The 18,137-nt window shown below is 34.2% G+C and overlaps 1 protein-coding gene and 1 long non-coding RNA gene across 7 annotated transcripts in view; one reads left to right on the forward strand and one right to left on the reverse strand.

Moving 5' to 3' along the window:
* Nucleotides 1–18,137, forward strand: part of LOC144287924 (uncharacterized) — a 398,850-nt gene that overhangs the window by 338,571 nt on the left and 42,142 nt on the right. For all 6 annotated transcript variants that reach the window (XR_013355747.1, XR_013355748.1, XR_013355753.1 and 3 more), the window contains one exon: nt 5,499–5,572. Coding sequence is in view for 3 of the 6 variants with exons in the window: in XM_077855422.1 (XP_077711548.1) it covers nt 5,499–5,572 (74 nt within the window). In the remaining 3 variants the exon portion in view is untranslated. The remainder of the gene's footprint in view (nt 1–5,498; nt 5,573–18,137) is intronic.
* Nucleotides 1–18,137, reverse strand: part of LOC144287925 (uncharacterized) — a 54,602-nt gene that overhangs the window by 1,539 nt on the left and 34,926 nt on the right. The gene's annotated exons all lie outside the window — the stretch shown is intronic.

Here is an 18,137-nt window from a genome sequence, read left to right on the forward strand (position 1 = left end):
TTCAGTGTCACATTTGGATAAAAATACCATAAAGATACCTTTTTTTTCCCACCACAATCCAAAGACTCTTCTTTTCTTTTGAATTTTTTTTTAGATCTGAACCTATCTTTGTGCCTGGTGGAAGTTGAAACTTTCTAGAGAGTCTGCAACTCCGCTATCACCAGAAGTGGGGCTGTTTCCAGGAGATGTTGAGAGCCTTGGGAACTAACTAAGCCTTTAGTTCCCTAGTCAAGTTTCAATTCCATTATCTACTGCTGCTTTTTCAAACATGAGCAGTCTCTTGAAAACATCCACAGACCTTCCATTTCATAGACAAAATAAAGAGAAGATATCAAAGAGAACTCTCATCAACTCTGAGCCTTTCTTTTTAAAGTCTCCCAATGGACCTGCTAGGTCACATCATTCAGAGACCTTGCTCAATGTCTCTTCAATTTGTCTCCAAACCCCAGGACATCGAAGATCCTTTTATTTGTTACTAAGTCATGGACTATCCCTCAGCACCTGCCTTCCTAGAACCTTTTACAATGATTCTGTATTTGACGCTCTCTTCTTTTGTTCCTGCAACAATAATCTTGTTTCTTTTTTCCCCCATGTCTGATTGTTCCTTTCAGTTTCTTTCCATTTCTTTTATTTCATAAACATTGGCTTTTTTCAAGCAAAAGAAAAGAGATGAAATGCAAAAATATTTGCGACACATTTTTCTTCTAATTAGTAATCGTGCTTATAACCAATGCAAAGCTCCCAAAAATGTTGAATTCTGACATTCTGTCATTTGTTTTATATGTCTTTCCAAATTTCTCCATCTCCATCATCACCAGAATTTTTAGCCCAAACTGTCATCTATCTTACTAGGAATATTAAGAACTTCATGTTTTCGCTGGATCCTCTGTGGAGACCTATAATCTATTTTATACACAGAACCCAGGGTAATATTGGCAAAATAAAACCAAAACATGCCTTACACACACACCAGCACTTCAAACTCTTTTTCTAAGGATAAAGTCCACCATTATTAACCTGGCCAGCAAACTGCTGTATGGTTTTCTTTGCTTTTTGCTGCTTTCTCACATCACACAAGTTCCCTGGCTGCTCTCTGGATTCTAGGTACTAGTCTGCTTACAGTTCCTTTACTGTGCCCTACTTTGTTTCAGTCACTGCAAGATTTGGCATTTACTGTTCTACTTCTAGCTGTGTGTTTTTCTCCCCTTTGACCTACTTGACGCTTATGGTTCATTCAAATTTTGCTGACTCATCACTTCTTCAGGGCAACTCTCCTACCCAACTTCTGACCAAGCTAGATTCCTTTATTTACATTGTTTTAGCACCATGTATCTTTCCTTCATTGCATCATTGTAGTTTATAACCATGATTTAATGTTATGGAATCACTTATGCATTTGCTCAATCAAGAAATTAAATATCCAACAAGCTATCCCTGCCTCTTCTGCTCCTGAATTGTCCTCAGATCTTGCCAATTCTTTTCCTGCCTACTATGAAGTGTTACCTGGATTACCTCTAGAGGTTAGGAAACAGTTACCCTGGTTCCAGTCGTGGATCATTTAATCTAATCTCTAGTCCTTAATCGAAAATTACCTTTCAGAAATGTAAATCTGATCTTGTTCCTCTCTTAATGAAATCAGTTCAAAGAGCCTGTGTTCTCAGAAATGAAGCGTAAATTGTTTAATTTGGTTTACAAAATCCAGTGTGGGAGAAGTCCTTTTTTTCTTTGTGTTCCCCACCTACCCCTTGATATCAAATGTGCTTCCCTGCTCCCCTGCCTCTGATTCCATTCATTCTGTTGTCTTACCTGCTTATCATTTAGGCCTCTCTGTGGGGGCATGTCCTCATTAATAGCATAGGAGTAGTGTGGCTGCTTTTAGCCTGATTTCTCACAGTAGCTGAGCTTGTTTGCTTCTAGTCTGATTCCTTATAATACCTGGATCTTTTATAGCACATCTATCTATGTATCTTTGTATCTATGTATCTATCAATTATCTATCTAAACACATAAAAATATGTACATGGACATGTATGTATACATTTGTATGTCTACTTTAAAAAAATAAGTTATATAATTTTCCTTCATCCTATAGGGCAGTAAACTCCTAGAGGGTGGGGTATACTTTATTCACTTTTGTTTCCCCAGGGCATATATTATGGATTTCTTAGATAATTATTTATAACTAGGTGTTTTTAAGATAATGACTTTTTTAAATTATGATTTTAAGATAATATATCTAAAGGGTCTGAACACCCAATTCCAACATTTAGGGGTCCATTTCCCCAAACCACAAAGCAATTTGCAGATACCACCTGGGTGACCTTCAGTTAAACTCCATTCTGACACTTACTCAGGGATAGCATTTGATCCCACGAGTGAAAGGTTCAGTCCTACAAGACTGTTCTCTGCTTCAGATTCCAATTGCAAGTCTACAGTGTGCTTCTGAATGACTGGCTACAGATTGGAGGTTTCCTCTGAATGACTGGCTACAGATTGGAGGTTTCCTCAAACTGATTAATTTGCTAGAGTGACTCACAGAAATCAGTGAAACCTTTTGCTTACTAGATCACCAATTTATTATAAAAGGAACAGCTAGGGATCCCTGGGTGGCGCAGCGGTTTGGCGCCTGCCTTTGGCCCAGGGCGCGATCCTGGAGACCCGGGATCGAATCCCATGTGGGGCTCCTGGTGCATGGAGCCTGCTTCTCCCTCTGCCTGTGTCTCTGCCTCTCTCTCGCTCTCTCTGTGTGACTATCATAAATAAATAAATAAAATTTAAAAAAGGAACAGCCAAAGGGAAATGCTACATAGGGCAAGGTATGGGGAAGGAGTCGGAGCTCCACACCCTCTCTGAATGTGCCACTCTCCTGTTCAGCAACCTGGAGTTTCTCCAAAACCTATACTTTTGTGTTTTTATGGAGGCTTCATTACATAGGCATAATTGATTAAATCATTGGCCACTGGAAATTGATTCAACTTCCAGCGCCTCTCCCTTCTCCTGAGATCAAGAGTTAGGACTGTAGGTTCCACCTGTGTCATCACATAGTTGGTTCTGGCAACCAGGGGCAATCTTAGGTATGGTCTGAAAGTTGGATCATTAACATAACAGCAGACAGCTTTATCTCTCTCATAGTTTAGGAAATACCAAGGGTTTTAAAAGCGCTGTGCTACAAATGGGGATGAAGACCAAATACATATTTTTTATTGTAAATCACAATATTACAAAGTCAATGCCCTATCAATTAACGTTTATTGTGATAATGTATATACTTGTCTAATGTCACCTAATGCATTATGAACTTCTTGAAAATTGTAATATTAATATTCGTAAAACTTTATCAAATGCAAGATAATTTCACTTGCAGTATCTCATTTGACTTTCAGAACAAATGAGATTAATGAAGCAGTTGTATTCATAGCATATTAGTATTGCTATCCCCACTTTTAGGAATGTATAATTGAGACTCAAAGTGGTAAAATAACTTTTTCAAGTCTGTAATCTATTAAATATTAAATTCAAAATCCATTTTTGAAGCTTCAAATTATTCACTTGTTACACTATTTGTTTCACATGTTCCATTTTTTTTTCAAATGCAAAAGTACTTAGCTGGGTGAATGGCATACAATTTTTGAATGAATGAATAATGAATTAGTAATCTAAATGAAAACTTCACATTTTTGCTAAGAATTTTGAATTATTGGAAGAATATAAAATAAAATATGGTGGACTTAACAGTTCTCTGGGAGCTGGCATGGTACTAGAGAAAGTTTAAAGTATTGCATATAAAGTGGCATTTCATTTTTTGGGAAGAGATCAAAAATATGAAGAAAATAGCAAGTGTAATGCAGGATGCAGAACTTTGTTTCATGTTAGTAATTTTAAAATTTGTTTAAATGTTATATATCAGATTCAGTTTTCTTTAATACACAAATATTCCAAAATAACTCAAAATAATCTTTAAGACAACTCTCTCTCCATTGTAAAGTGAGTTTACATTTAAAATCATAGTGATTTAAGACTTCATATCCCTATAAAGCAGTATGAGCCACGCCTCCATTTATGTATCTCTGTTCATGTAAGTGTGAATGCAAATTATAAGAATAAGAAAATTATACTTGACTGTTCAACAGTGTGAGGGTTAGGGACAATGATTCTCTATGCAGTTGAAATCTGTGGATAACTTTAGGCTCCCAGAAATCTTAACTACTATTAGACTACTGTTGACTAGAAGCCTTAATCATAACGCAAATAGTTGATAACACATTTTATATGTATTATGCACTGTATTCTTAAAATAAACTAGAGAAAAGAAAATGTTATTAAGAAAATCATAAGAGAAAGTACATTTATAATACTATACTGTATTTATCAAAAAAAAATCCACATATAAGTGGACTCACACAGTTCAAACTCATGTTGTTCAAGGGTCAATGTATAAGCAGTTTACATTTGTTGTAACCTTGTTTTTATAGCAGTGGGAGATGACCATAACATGTCACCCTGGTGACCAGAAATGCATAGAGCATCATAAAGGGCTGCTCGCACTAAGAGCTTCTCTTCAAACTTAATGAGAGAATAAAAAGGACAATACAATCAACTTTAAACTATCTCCAATAACATGGCAAGAATTGTTCACTTTAAAGATGAAACTACCATCATTAACACTTCTAGATATCTGCATGGTGCTCACTATTTCTGAAATAATAAGAAGAAGGAGGAGGAGGTGGGGGAGGAGGAAGGGAAGGGGAGGGGAAGAAAGAAGACATAAAATTGAAGCCTTTCTCCTGCCTAAATTATGCCCTGAGACACTCAGTGTAGTCATATTTTTTTAAAAAGTAAATGTTCTTGACTCAAAAGAAAGGGAGAAACACCACCAAAACACCAGCAAAATGCAAGAATTGCTGTTCGTCATTAGATTACAAAAATGTCTTATTCTTTTATTTTAAATTGGTGTGATTTAGCAAGATGGGACAATGTTATTTTAAATATTTTGCCCCACGGATTACATATCTTGGTAAAGCAAAAATCTTCTGATTGTCAGGCATACAAATGTTATTGAGTACTGTGTTATACAGATGTCTGACAGGATTTATCATAATTATTTAATATTACATTATTTAATATATTTTGAATCTACTTTTCAAGAAGTAAGTCCATTTTATTAAGCTGTGTTCAACTGTGTTCACACAAGAAGTTTGAGGACAAATATATGGGATTAAATAGTTATAGATCCATAAGCATTTCAAAAGATAGTAACTCTAAAAAAGAGTCCACAATAGCCCTTAAAAGATGTTCTGAAGACTTGCATTCTCATTGCAAAAACTGTAAATGAAAAGCTTTTCATTCTAAGGCTTAAAGTCCATATTGTGCAGAAAAGTTGCAAATTAGATACATAGTTGTAATGTGGCCAAATATACAGTTAGTGAGTTTATGAACAGAGGACTTGAAACATGCATATGCTCTGCTGCTAAACAATGTAATTTCTACTTCTTCCTTAGTTCACCCAAGAGGTCACTGAACAGAATTTTTCTTTGTTGCCTATTTTCTGTGGGAAACAAGACCACACCAAAAGGTATGTAAACATTCCCAAATGCTGTCAGTTAATAGGTTTGGCGTATTATTCCATTATTTCCTATTAATAATGGGTAAGTTCATATGCTATTCTAATTTACACCTTTAGGAAGACTACCTATGCAACAGACCTAATCAGAGGGATCCACACATTCCTGGTGCAACTGGATCAACTTTATGCAGAGTTAGCCTCTTTCTATTGACACCCGTCCCATTGTATGCAATGCCTATGTGCTTCTGATTCTTTTCTTAACATCAAGCAAAACTGAAAAAAAAAATCAATGATTTGAAAGTTTGCTCTCTATAGGTTCCACTTCTAAATCCAAGGCTTCTAGACACTCATCCATCACCTTACATGAATCAATTCAGTCCCATTTTTAATTATTTCCTAACATGACTCCAAGTTTACTATTCCTACTGATACTTGCTTAAATCATATCTAAGAACCAATTCATAATACTTACCCATACAATGCCTTTTTCTAGTTCTGCAAAGCATAAATTGGGCAAGAATACAGTTAAGAATTAATAGGCATTAGCTATAGTTGACAAGCTAAAAACCTAGGAAACAATACATATTCTGATTCACATAGACTTTTGCTAGAGTAAATCCCAGCAGAACAACAACTACAATTGACCCATTATTTCTCTTGATCTGTAGTAATTCATAAATACTACCCTGCGTCTTCGATACGTACGTATTCCCAAGCTCATTATTATCCAACTCACCCTGAATCGCCTCTCTCCTGTCTTTTTTCACTACTTGCCCAACTATTTATAACTTTTGGTCGACTTTTTAATCTCATTCCCTCTAATTTGTTTCTGGGTTTGGAACTGCTGTTGGTGAAATTGTAAGACTTTACTGAATGGGTCACCTTTAGTCTTTGCTATCAAACTATAATTGGTCCTTTATTTTTCCTCACTAATCATTTTCATTATTTTGGGGCTCCTTTGGGGCTTGTTTATAGTGGCTCTTCTCATATTTCCAGAATTCTCCTATTTTCAATTTTATTCCATCTCAGCAGATGACTTTCCTATTCATTCTCTGGTAAGACTAAAATGATTGGACATCATTGTCCATCATTGGACATTTTCACAGTGTCCTCTCTCTAGACAAACCCAAAACCTAACAACACATACTTATCTCTATCTTTATATATTACTCTTAGGCCCTAGGTAGCCCTTGACCTCAGACCTTCTTCTTTTCTGTTCTAGCAAACAGTCTCTCTCTGCCTCTTTGTTCAATAGTAAAAGTATTCTATGATCCCACAAAGGAATTAAAATGCTATATCAAAGAGGGAGCTACAAAGAACTTATCAAGGTACACCTGGGGGGCTCAGCGATTGAGACCCTGCCTTGGGCTCAGGCCGTGATCCTGGAATCCTGGGATCCAGTCCCACATTGGGCTCCTTTGCAGTGAGCCTGCTTCTCCCTCTACCTGTGTCTCTGCCTCTCTCTGTGTGTCTCTCCTGAATAAATAAAATCTAAAAAAAAAAAAAGAAGAACTTATCAAGATCACTATCTCCACTTTTGCAAGTAACTTCTAGTCTAGGATTTTTTCATCATTAAGAGGTCAACAGGTACTACAGAAAATCCATTTCTGGCATTTCCAAGGAGCTGCCAAGAAAGAATGCCTAGGAAAATCTGTTACTGAGAATACAGGAACTAGAAAAAAAGAAAGATGTCTTGCGATTTAAATTTTGTTGCAAAGGCAAAATGTTTAAAGCTCAATTTGCTATAAAACAGCTAATTAAACATATAAATCTTAATAACTGGTGCTTAAGGAGCATTTATTATTTACTTTAATTTTGGTAATTATATCTTATTTAGAAAAGCAGTTACAAATACACAATTATCACTTGAAATTTCCAAGATTTCGTTTTCTGATTGGATGTAAAATTCAGATTTTTCTCTCTTAGTAGAACTCACCATGTTAACTCCTAATATTTTTTGTTCTTTGTTCCTATTCTGATACTAGTTCTTTCCCTCTCCCCAGCCACTATCACAAATTTCCAACATAAATCTAAAGTAATTTTATGTTTTACACAGTCCAAATCCATAACGTATTCAAACTAACAGATATGTCTCTCTGAGCATCTTTTATGCACATTTACTAATGGCCAGACCGAGTAAACCCATTATCTCCTTTATTTAATTCTAGCCTTGCTAGAGAAAGTATGGTAATTGTATTAATCGGTCTCTGTACATTTTCAATTTCATTTAATTCAACAAATACTTATTCATTGCTTATATCAATCAGTGCCTATCACATGGTTGGGCACTGGGAAATAAAGGGAAAATGAGATAATTCCTCTTTTTTGAGAAACATTCTTTGTGCTAGGTGTTAGAGACATGAGCTAAGATAGAAATCAATAATATGAGACAAATCCTAAGCAAGGAAAAAAAGAACCTGTGAATGTTCTGATAGGAGCACAGATGCAGGACACTTTAACCAGCCTGGAGTGGACATGGGGAACGCATGAGAATAAAAAGGTTCCAGGTAGAAAGATTACTGCAACCAGGGTAATAATCTAGTGAGTTTAGGGAAGTATAAATACCTTCAACCTGGTGTAAGAGGTGAGGCTGTGCAGGTAGGAAAAAGATCATTTATAGAAGGATTTGTCCATATTAATTGAAGGAAAGGAGTAAAGTGTCAGCATTCTTGATCAAGGAAAGGGGAAGGATTGGGCCTTGGGTACAAGGAGTTTGATTATAAACTTCCAAAGTAGGTGTGCCTTCTGTAATAAAATATGCAGTTTTAAAATGTAGGATAGATATTTGGGTAGAAAAAATGTATCTGAGAAAGTCTTTATGTAAGTAATAAATGCAAGCATGGTTGTAAATGAGATCACTTGTCTGAAAGAGGTGAAATAAGGATAGTTCAAAGATAGAACCCCGAGGAATAACAGCAGAACGTTAGGAACAGAATGAGGAGGAGAAATCTTGAAGCATCTTAGCAAAGGGCTTGAGAATAAGAATAAAATCCAAAACTGATTATACCACAGAAGGCAAGAATGAGATTTCAAGAAGGCTGTGTAGAAGATGACTTCATTAAAAAACAGAGAACAAATGACACTGAATATCCATATGATCTCTACTTAGAAAGATGTTTTCTAAACACAAAAGAAAGTATGTATATTTCAAAGAGAAATATAAATGTAACTACAAAAGTTAGAGGAAACATGTACCTCAAAAGAACAAATACATGAAAAGTAATCATAAAATCAGGAAAAACATTAGGAATAAATATAGTATGGGGTTATAACTGTTACTGTATAAGAATTCAATATACGTGAAGCGTGGGGAGGGGGAATCATTCCTATAGGAAAATAGGCAAAAAGCATGAAGAGAAATTTTATAGAAGGTTAAATACTAAAATGAAAAGTATGTTAAAATGCTTTGAATTACCAATAACCAAATACATTCAAATTGAAGCAGGAATAAAGTAGCATTTTGCCTACCAAATTTATCAAACTACTTCATTACTGGCTAGTGTGTGGTAAGATAAGAAATCTCAAACATCAATAATTGAGAGGAAATTGATTCAAACATTTTTTAAAAATCCATCTGGCAAAATCTGTGAAGAGCATTAAAAATATCCATATCATCTTACTTAAATCAACTTGTAGGGTCACATACTCCCAAATGGTAATAAATATTTAGGAATAAATACAACCACTTCTGATTTGATAATCAAAATAAAAATTATAAATAATATGAAATGTAAGTTAAATGAACCAAATGTCCAACATAAATTGTGATACATTCATATAAAAGAACCTTTGTAAACATCAAAATTGTTTATGTCTGACTTTTGATGATTGTGTTAATAAATTTTGATTGGCACCTCACTGAAAAAGGAGGGGAAATGTAGAGCATATTTTTAAATGGGTATGGGTTTGTTTTTGGTGTGTGTGGGGGTATTGTTTGCATCAAGAAATCCCAATTGAGCTGACTTTCTTGATGGAATGAAAATTTATTTGGGAATTTGGAGGATACTTTAAGGTATCCTGGGAAACCTGCTAGGAAATATTCTCATTCTGAAACAAAAAAAATATTGGATACTGAAAAATTTTTTTTGTTTGTTTTTGTAAAGGGTTTTCTGAGTTCTGCCTCTGGAATGATATTGGTCATTCAACTTTTTGAATTCCATCAAGTCACAAGTGTGTCTTAAATTAAAGCTGTTACTCTAAATAATCTGGGAAAAATCTAATTAAGTATTTTGCTTGAGAGCAAATAAATTCTCCCCATGTGTGAGTATGGCTTTGAGGACCTACAAGATGGTATTTAATAACTTAAGAAGATATTTAACAGGGGAGGAATCATTAGTTAACACCAGAAAAAGAGTAGTTCGTAGGGCAAGAAGGGAAGATGGCAGATGCCACTTAGTCCCAAAGACTTGACCATAGCATGTATGAGACATGTTCTGCTGATTCCCAGAAAAGACCATAAGAAACATTTTAAAAATTAAAGTTTCTACAACTACCTAAGAAATATACTGTATTATTTTCTTACTGATGTTGTAACAATTTACCATAAACTTACTGGTTTGAAACAACACATATTTATTATCTTATAATTCTGGAGATCAAAATGGCTCTCACTGAGCTAAAATAAAGATGTTGGCAGGGCAGCATTTCTTCTGGAAGTTTTAGGGAAGAACCAGTTTCCTTGCCTTTTTCAGCTTCTAGACGCTTCCTAATGTGGTATTAACTCAGGGCTTCCTTCCATCATCGAAGCCAACAATCATCTGTCTAGTCTTTCTTATGGTAACATTTCTGTTTCTGACTCTCCTGCTTACCTCTTCATCATTTAAAGACCTTTGTGATTATATCCAGCCTACTTGGGAAACCAGGATTACTGGGTTAATATTGCTGTTTAGCAACCTTAACTCCTTTTTGCCATGTAAAGTAACAAATTGACAGGTTCTGGGGATTATGATTTTGACATCCCTGGGGAACAATTATTCTACTCATGCCCACATGGCTTACATATTATTTGATCTGAACTCTGTACTGCAGTAAAGTGAAAGTCTTCAGGGTTATTATGAAGAAGCAATTGTTGGTTGGGCTTTGGTTAATAACAAGGTTTTCTTTTTCTTAGTGATGCCCAAATAACTTTGTCTTGCTAACTGGCATAGGACTCTAGACAGATATTTAGAAAGGAAGGCTAGGAGAGGCAAATGGAATCCATGTAAATGGAGATGTTGAGAGGAAGATGTTGATAGTAAAATATATGCTTATCAGCTATTAAGGTGGGGAATTTGATGAAAGTGCAAGATTTTAAAGAGCTTACTGGGTTATATATAATGTGATCCAAATTTCCTTCTATCCATAACTTTAGCTGAATCTCTTCAATACTTTTGGGGTCATATGTGTTTTCTATTAGACATAATCAAATGTTAATATTATATAATGGGAGAAAGAATGATGCCCAATGAAAACCCATGTATTTGGGTTACAAATGAAAATATTGTTTTAAAGCTTTTGACCCTAAGTGCTCCAAAAGATGTGGTTCAAGACCAACATCTTTTTCTTTGCTTCTGGTTGTTCTATATAACACCTAACTTGTATCTGAGGCCCCTGAGAACACTTCTCAGTAATAATCCAATTGGCAACCATACAGAATTTCTAAATAACTTATTCTATTTCACTTTTTTTCTCTGTGGTTTATTATATATTCACTATCTCTCCAAGATTTTTGTTGTTCTTCCAGAAATAACAATTTTAAAACCTTTCTAAAATTTTTAATTTTTAGAAATGCCGATTATTGAATACCTCTAAGGCTATTATCATTTATAACTATTAAATCCTGATGAACCTCCATGAAAAGCGTTAAAATTTTGATACCTGCTGTGCAGGTTAGTAGTACTTACTAAATAAAAGTACCATAACAGTACTTATTTATATCAGGATAGGATATACTACATACTCATTAAGTATCTCTATGTCTTGGGCACTCTCAAATATGTAGTGTTTCTAAAAATGTATAGTATTAGCAAACCCAAAAAATATGTTTTTATTTAAGCGAACAGCTTATTGGAATTAATAAAAAATATAAATGTTTCTAGATTAATATAATATCTCTCTTCCCCATATAGATCGAAACACTATTATAAAATGCTTCCTTGAAGAGATTTATATACATTATAGCTACAAACGTGTCTATAATAGGGATATGCAATTAAATTATGATTAGTCTTATTTTCAATATTATAATAGGTAGATGGAATAGTATACCATAGTTTAATATAATTTCATATTTGATTTATTTATTTCAATTGAATAATGTTAGTGGGTTGGTAGATCTTTAAAACATCCTATCTATAGTCAGAAATATTTTTATCAAAATACTAAAAATATAAACAATATACCACAAGATGTAATTATTTAAGAGTGTCTTCACACACATCATTTAGATATACCATTTTTTCTTTTTCTTTCAAAGAAGCTCAAGTGAGATTTTCATCTGTTTGCATCATGGATAAGATATACTGCTTAAGCAGAAAAAAAAAAAACGTGTAAACTGTTTGGAAAAGGAAGCTGCTTATGGCAGAAAGGGTAGTGTACATGCTGGGCAGGTGAATAGGTTTGCATATTTAAATATTCATACCGTTATTAAAGCCCATAGAGGTATAAAAATAATTTCTACTTAATTGGCTATGTATTTCTAAAAGAGATACTCAAACATGTTATAATGCCTTCTGCCTTACATAAAAAGTTAATCAATATCTTTATATAGAATTGGTTAAATTACTCCCCTGCCAGAAGACCTTTGTATTTTATCTAAGGTAGCACTTAAATTAACAATTGTAAAATCAACAGGAGAATGCGCCAAGATTATTGCAATATACCTTTATGTGCTAGGGTACTTTGTGGGATATTTCATGGCAAAATCAGCAAATCAACTCAATGCTATTCAGGAAAAATGAATGAACAAGATCACAAAGATCTCTCCGATACCAGAAATCCAGAAATGCGTGGTTTTTGAACTTGCAACAATACATTGTGATATTAATTACTTAAAAGAAATTAAAGGACAAATAAAAGCATTGAGTCATTTTAATTCTTATAGAATTCTCATCTGCAAGTTCCTGGTGATTTCATTGTTATTTATTTATTCATTTCTAACACTCAAATACTCAAATTAATACAAATCATTGCCAAATTAACTTAATTATTCATATCCTGATTTCTTTTTTAGGAAAATATGGATTACCATTGGTCACATCCAGAAATATTAAAGAGTCTTAGTTATAAAATCACAGTGTGTATTACTTATGTCACTGACTTATCATCTCACTACCCCTTTTTCACACTTTTCAAACTAAATTTTGTGTTTTAATAATTGATTTTAGAACAGCAAGAGTAGAAAGGAATACCGCTACCAAAAATCCAATGGCAGAAAATAGTTAAATAATGTGGTTCTTGTGCTTTTTTAGCATTTAATATGTCTGCCTGATATGTCAGAGGTGACTCTGTAAAACAAGAGTTTAGTATAATACAAGCTCTATGAATCCTCCCTGGTTACTCTGCAAAGAGGAGGTTCAGATTAGAACAGTACCACAGTCAAAACACAAGTGTCGTACATTCACACTGGTGTTATTTCATCCTAGTTAAATAATTACGCCAAAAGAAATCACAACTGTTTTTCATTTGGCAATTACAGTTACCTAGGATTTTTTAGAACCAAGTGATAAAGAGATAGAGAAGTAAGAATAAATCATTGTGAATCCAATCAGCACAGAAAAATTATAAATCAGAATTAAATTTTGACCACATGCCTGAAAAGATGGATTTCCACCTAATGTTAAAGTGCTATTTGGCTATCTATTTTCCATTGAAGTCTGTAGTAGCAGAATTGTTAAAAGATTCACACAGTGGTCTCCTATGTGGTGATAGGCTACCCAATGGGTGTTCAATAAATACTAATTATTGCTGCTATTTCAGTACTCTAAGGCAGCCTCAGAACATTGTATAATCAATAGAAAAAGAGTACAAATTACATTAGTGGGTTTTAAAATTATTATCCGAGGGCAAGGATGGCAAGGAGTAAATAGAGCAGATACCTACTGACCCAGCATCATTAAGGGGTACTTTCAGGACAGTCTGGACAAAAGGTCCACCATAAACTCTAGATATTGCAATCCTTCCCTGCTCAGCTTTGTCAGAAATAATCTTGATCAGTCTGCACAGGACACAGGCAAATTCAAACACTTATTTTATTTTCTCTAATGTTATACAGGATAAATAAAACAAACAAACAAAAAAAAACCTGAAAAGAAAGGAAAAGATGGTGGAAAGGAAGGAAGAGAGGAAGGAAATGGAGAAAGGGAAAAAAATGATAGAAATATCCTCTGCAACCTCAGTGTCTCTTGGGGAGACGTCCCCTACTGGCTGTGAGTAAAGGGCAATGACTCTACCTTGTGGAGAGATTGTTTATGTTCCTGGTTCCCTGAGTCACTATGAAAAACAGAATTGTATGTAAACATTTCCAAATATACCCAGGTGGATTATACCTCCTGGCTTGGGAACCAGGACTTAATGATTGATTATTTGTTTGTTTATTTATTTATTTATTTATCTATCTATCTATCTTTTATTTATTTATTTATTTATTTTTAATTAATTAATTTATTTATTTTTTTATTTATGAGAGAGGGAGAGTACACCCTTGCATGGGGGAAAGAGAGGAGCAGAGAATTTTAAGCAGCTTCATTCTCAATGTGGAGCCCTACATAGGGCTTGCTCTCTAGACTCTGAGATCATGACCTGAACTGAAATCAAGAGTTGGATGCTCAACCAACTAAGCCACCTAGGTACCCCACCACTACAGGACTTTGGAACTCATAAAGCTCCTGTTAAAGTAAAAATATACCAGAGAGACATGTCACACTACACCAATGATTCTCAACCTTGGCTGCACGGTAGAAGCATTCAGAAATTTTTTTTTTTAAATTCTCAAAGCCAAGGTCACGTTACAACTTAATTATATCAAGAGTCTTTGGAGGAGAGACCTGTACATCAATATTTTTTAAACTTCCCCTTCCCCAGGCTAGTGATTTTAATGTTTTAAACCATTGCAGTAACCCCCTGCCAAAACTTTAAAACTTATTAGTCAGTTTAATAACCAAGTCAAAACTGTAGCACCCCTCCCACCCATAAGTCTGGAACAAAAGACATTAACCATTTATTGATAGACTACTATGTATCAGAAATTTGCTAACTTATGTAAAACATATATATGTATATATATACACACATATGTGTGTGTGTGTGTGTGTGTATCAATCTTCCAAACCAATCTGCAAAGCACAAATAACCATTCTGTTTTGTTTTATTTTTTTTTAAAGAGGAAACAAGTTGTGATTATTGACTCATGGAATATCAAGTGAGTAAAAGATTCCAGTTACAAACCTGAGGTGATCAATCCATCTCTTTCTGTTCAGAACATGAAGCAAACCAGGAGAGAGCAGTTCCATGGGCTAGACCCTAGCAGGGGCCACAGCCAGAACCAGGGGAGCCTGGGTCCCTAAAGAGAAACAGGAGGAGAAGAGGGGGTGACTGGCTATGCTAGCTTCTGTCTTTGGATCAACAACTCCTATAATTGAACTTGGTTTGCATAGTCAAGTTTCAGGAAAGGCCTCACAGCAGGTGAAACATAAAAACAACAGAACGTGAACCTGAACTCTATAGAATTCATGAAAGGCAAAAGTTGGAGGTAGCAGTAGGGAGAAAGGTAATATGATCAAAGTGGTGTAATTTTAATTTTTAGCACTTTTTGTTTAGATGCAGGGTTTATAATATGCAAAACATAACGCAAACCCAGAAAGAATTCCAAAATAAATAATCATGAGATTTCTAATTCTCTCATCCCAAAAGGAAAGAGACACTTATAAGATGTAAATGTAATGAGTGCAGTGGTCAAAAAGATGAGTTGTTAAGGAAATAGCATCGCCACAGAAATAAAGTCCCTGGTAAGAGTAGTTCTAAATACCATACGCATACGTTTCATTTTCATCCATTTTACTGAAGCAAAAGAGAAAATGGTATACAGAGAGGAGAAATAAAGACTTGTAACATTCACCTGCATGAAGAAAGTAAAAATCTGCAGAAAGCATTTCATTATGACACCTCACAAAAGGTAATGCGTTCTGTCTCTTTTAATTATAATAGAAAATTAATGCCATATTTTGTTTTTTAAATTATATGTGTTCTAGATTTAAAGGTTGCTTTATTTTTTACAGACTATATATAATAATTATGGTATACCCCCACAAGTCCCGCATATTCATACCAATCTGTTTGGAATTCATGCATTTTAAGAAGAATATGATTAAAAATTAAAGTTATTCATATTTTCTAAAGCATAAATCAGGAAAATTATATTTCACTATTTAGCTCCTTTACTTCTTGTTTTGTTTCCTTTCCTAAAAATTATTTGAGAATATTATAAACAAGGTTATAAAGAAGAATTATGAGTTTTAAGTTTATTTTTGTAAATAACATTTGTTTGGTATTTTCTTTTGATCATATTATGTAAGAGTTGGAATGATTAAAAGTTTAAAATTTCTAGTTACAAGCATATTTTGCTTAAATTAAAATATTTTCAAATATTTTTAAGCAATATCTTCTGAATATCTACAAAAAAGGAGTTGGGAAAATAAATGACCTACAAGAGCCAGCTACAGGGTTGGTAATCAAATCCGTAATATCGTGCCTTGAAAAGGAATCATGGGGCTGCATACTAAATACCTGACATGATTTTTCCTACTCCCAAAGAGAGTATGACTTTCCCCTGCAAAACATTCAAATTGTAGTTTGTATCCAATGCTCTCAGACTCTCAAATTGTTTAAGACTTTAAAATTTAATCAAGGGATTTCTTAATGGAAGCTAGGAAGAGCAACATCAGAAATACATTTGACAAAAGGGTAACAAATTTCTACTTAATTATTTACAATGGCCATATACGGCTACACAGAGACAGAAAAGTAGTCAGACTCTTGTGCATCAAACTCAGCTGTCTGAAAGAACAAGGGCATCAATTCGTCCTCACACCATGCAAACAGTTTTCAAGATTGCATCTTGTTGATCTTGATGAAATTACAGGACTAGGATCTGAAGCTTCGTGCTGGTAATTTATGGCCACAGGTCACTTGGAATTGAATGTTTTCAGGGTACAGGGAGCCTACTTGTCATTTGCATGCATCTCATTTTGCCACCTACAACATGTTTTTCATCATTGCTATAAGCCACTACTTTTTAACTTTTTTCCTTCTCTCTTTTTTTCTCTCCCCTTTTCTGTCTTTTTCTCTTTCTCTCTGCCTCTGTCTCTGTCTCTATCACTAACCCTCTTTCTAGAATAAAATAGATATGTTTTGCCCTGAGTCCAACATTATAATAAACATCCACAAGAAATGATAGATGAAAGCAATTTAATTTACTAAGTTTAAGTCAGAGATTTTCTTTTGTTGCCACTGCCTGAGCTACAATCATAGCATGAATCAAATATTTCAGTTGTTTTATGGATAGGGAAAGGCCGTAGCTTTTATACTTTGCATTATGCATTTATTTACTTTCTCCCACAAATAATTGCCCAGGTTTTCTGTGTTACTAAGACACAGAGATATATTTTCAGACCAATATTTGTTGTCTTTGAAACTTTAGTATATATTTGTTACCTTTGGCATTTTTAAGTTTGAAATTATACATTAAAATTTTTTAATCTTAATTTTTAAAAATGAGGTTGAGAAGTGCCTGGGTGGCTCAGTCGGTTAAGCCTCTGACTTTTGGTTTTGGTTCAGGTCCTGATCTCAGGATCGTAAGATTGAGCCCTGCCTGGGGCTCTGGCCTCAGCATGGAGTCTGCTTAAGATTTTCTCTCTCCCTCTCCCACTGGCCCTACTTCACTCTCTCTCAGTTTCTCTCTAAAATAAATAAATAAATCTTTTTTAAAAAATGAAACTGGATGTTTCTTTAAAGAATGTCCTTATAAATAAATCCATGGGGCTCTGAAAAACCTTGTTTCTTGAAGAGATATCCAACTTTGTTTTTACCATGAAAAGTCACAAAGATCAAGTAAATGTATATACAATCTCTGAGTTTATAGGCTTTATTCGAATGAGTTAAGTTTTCTGAATGCACAAGTTTTTAGGCATTTATGTAAAACCAAATGTATAGAATACCTGAAATACCTTAAAACTTGCTTTATTTTTAGCATATGTAAGGGATGAAACTGAAGAATCTTGTGACACATTAAGTACAAGAGGATTCCATTAGTAGAATTATTCTAGTGATGCATAAAATATAAACTTGCAATTAGATTGTTAGAAAAACATATAATTAGAAATACTTGCGTAGATTTTTTAAAATTTCTATAAAAAGTTGTAAAATCATTGAGTCTTAGAGTTGGAAGTAATCTTATGAATCATTATATGCCATCTGTAGGAAATCCTTCTTACAACATCCTGCATAAGCATCCAGTCACATTGAAAGACTAAATAGAAAATATAATTCATATCCATAATTAAACCTCTTTTATTATATATTATAAAGTATGGATTACTTA

The sequence above is a fragment of the Canis aureus genome, chromosome 17 (genome assembly GCF_053574225.1).
Source record: "Canis aureus isolate CA01 chromosome 17, VMU_Caureus_v.1.0, whole genome shotgun sequence".
NCBI classification, from domain to species: domain Eukaryota; kingdom Metazoa; phylum Chordata; class Mammalia; order Carnivora; family Canidae; genus Canis; species Canis aureus.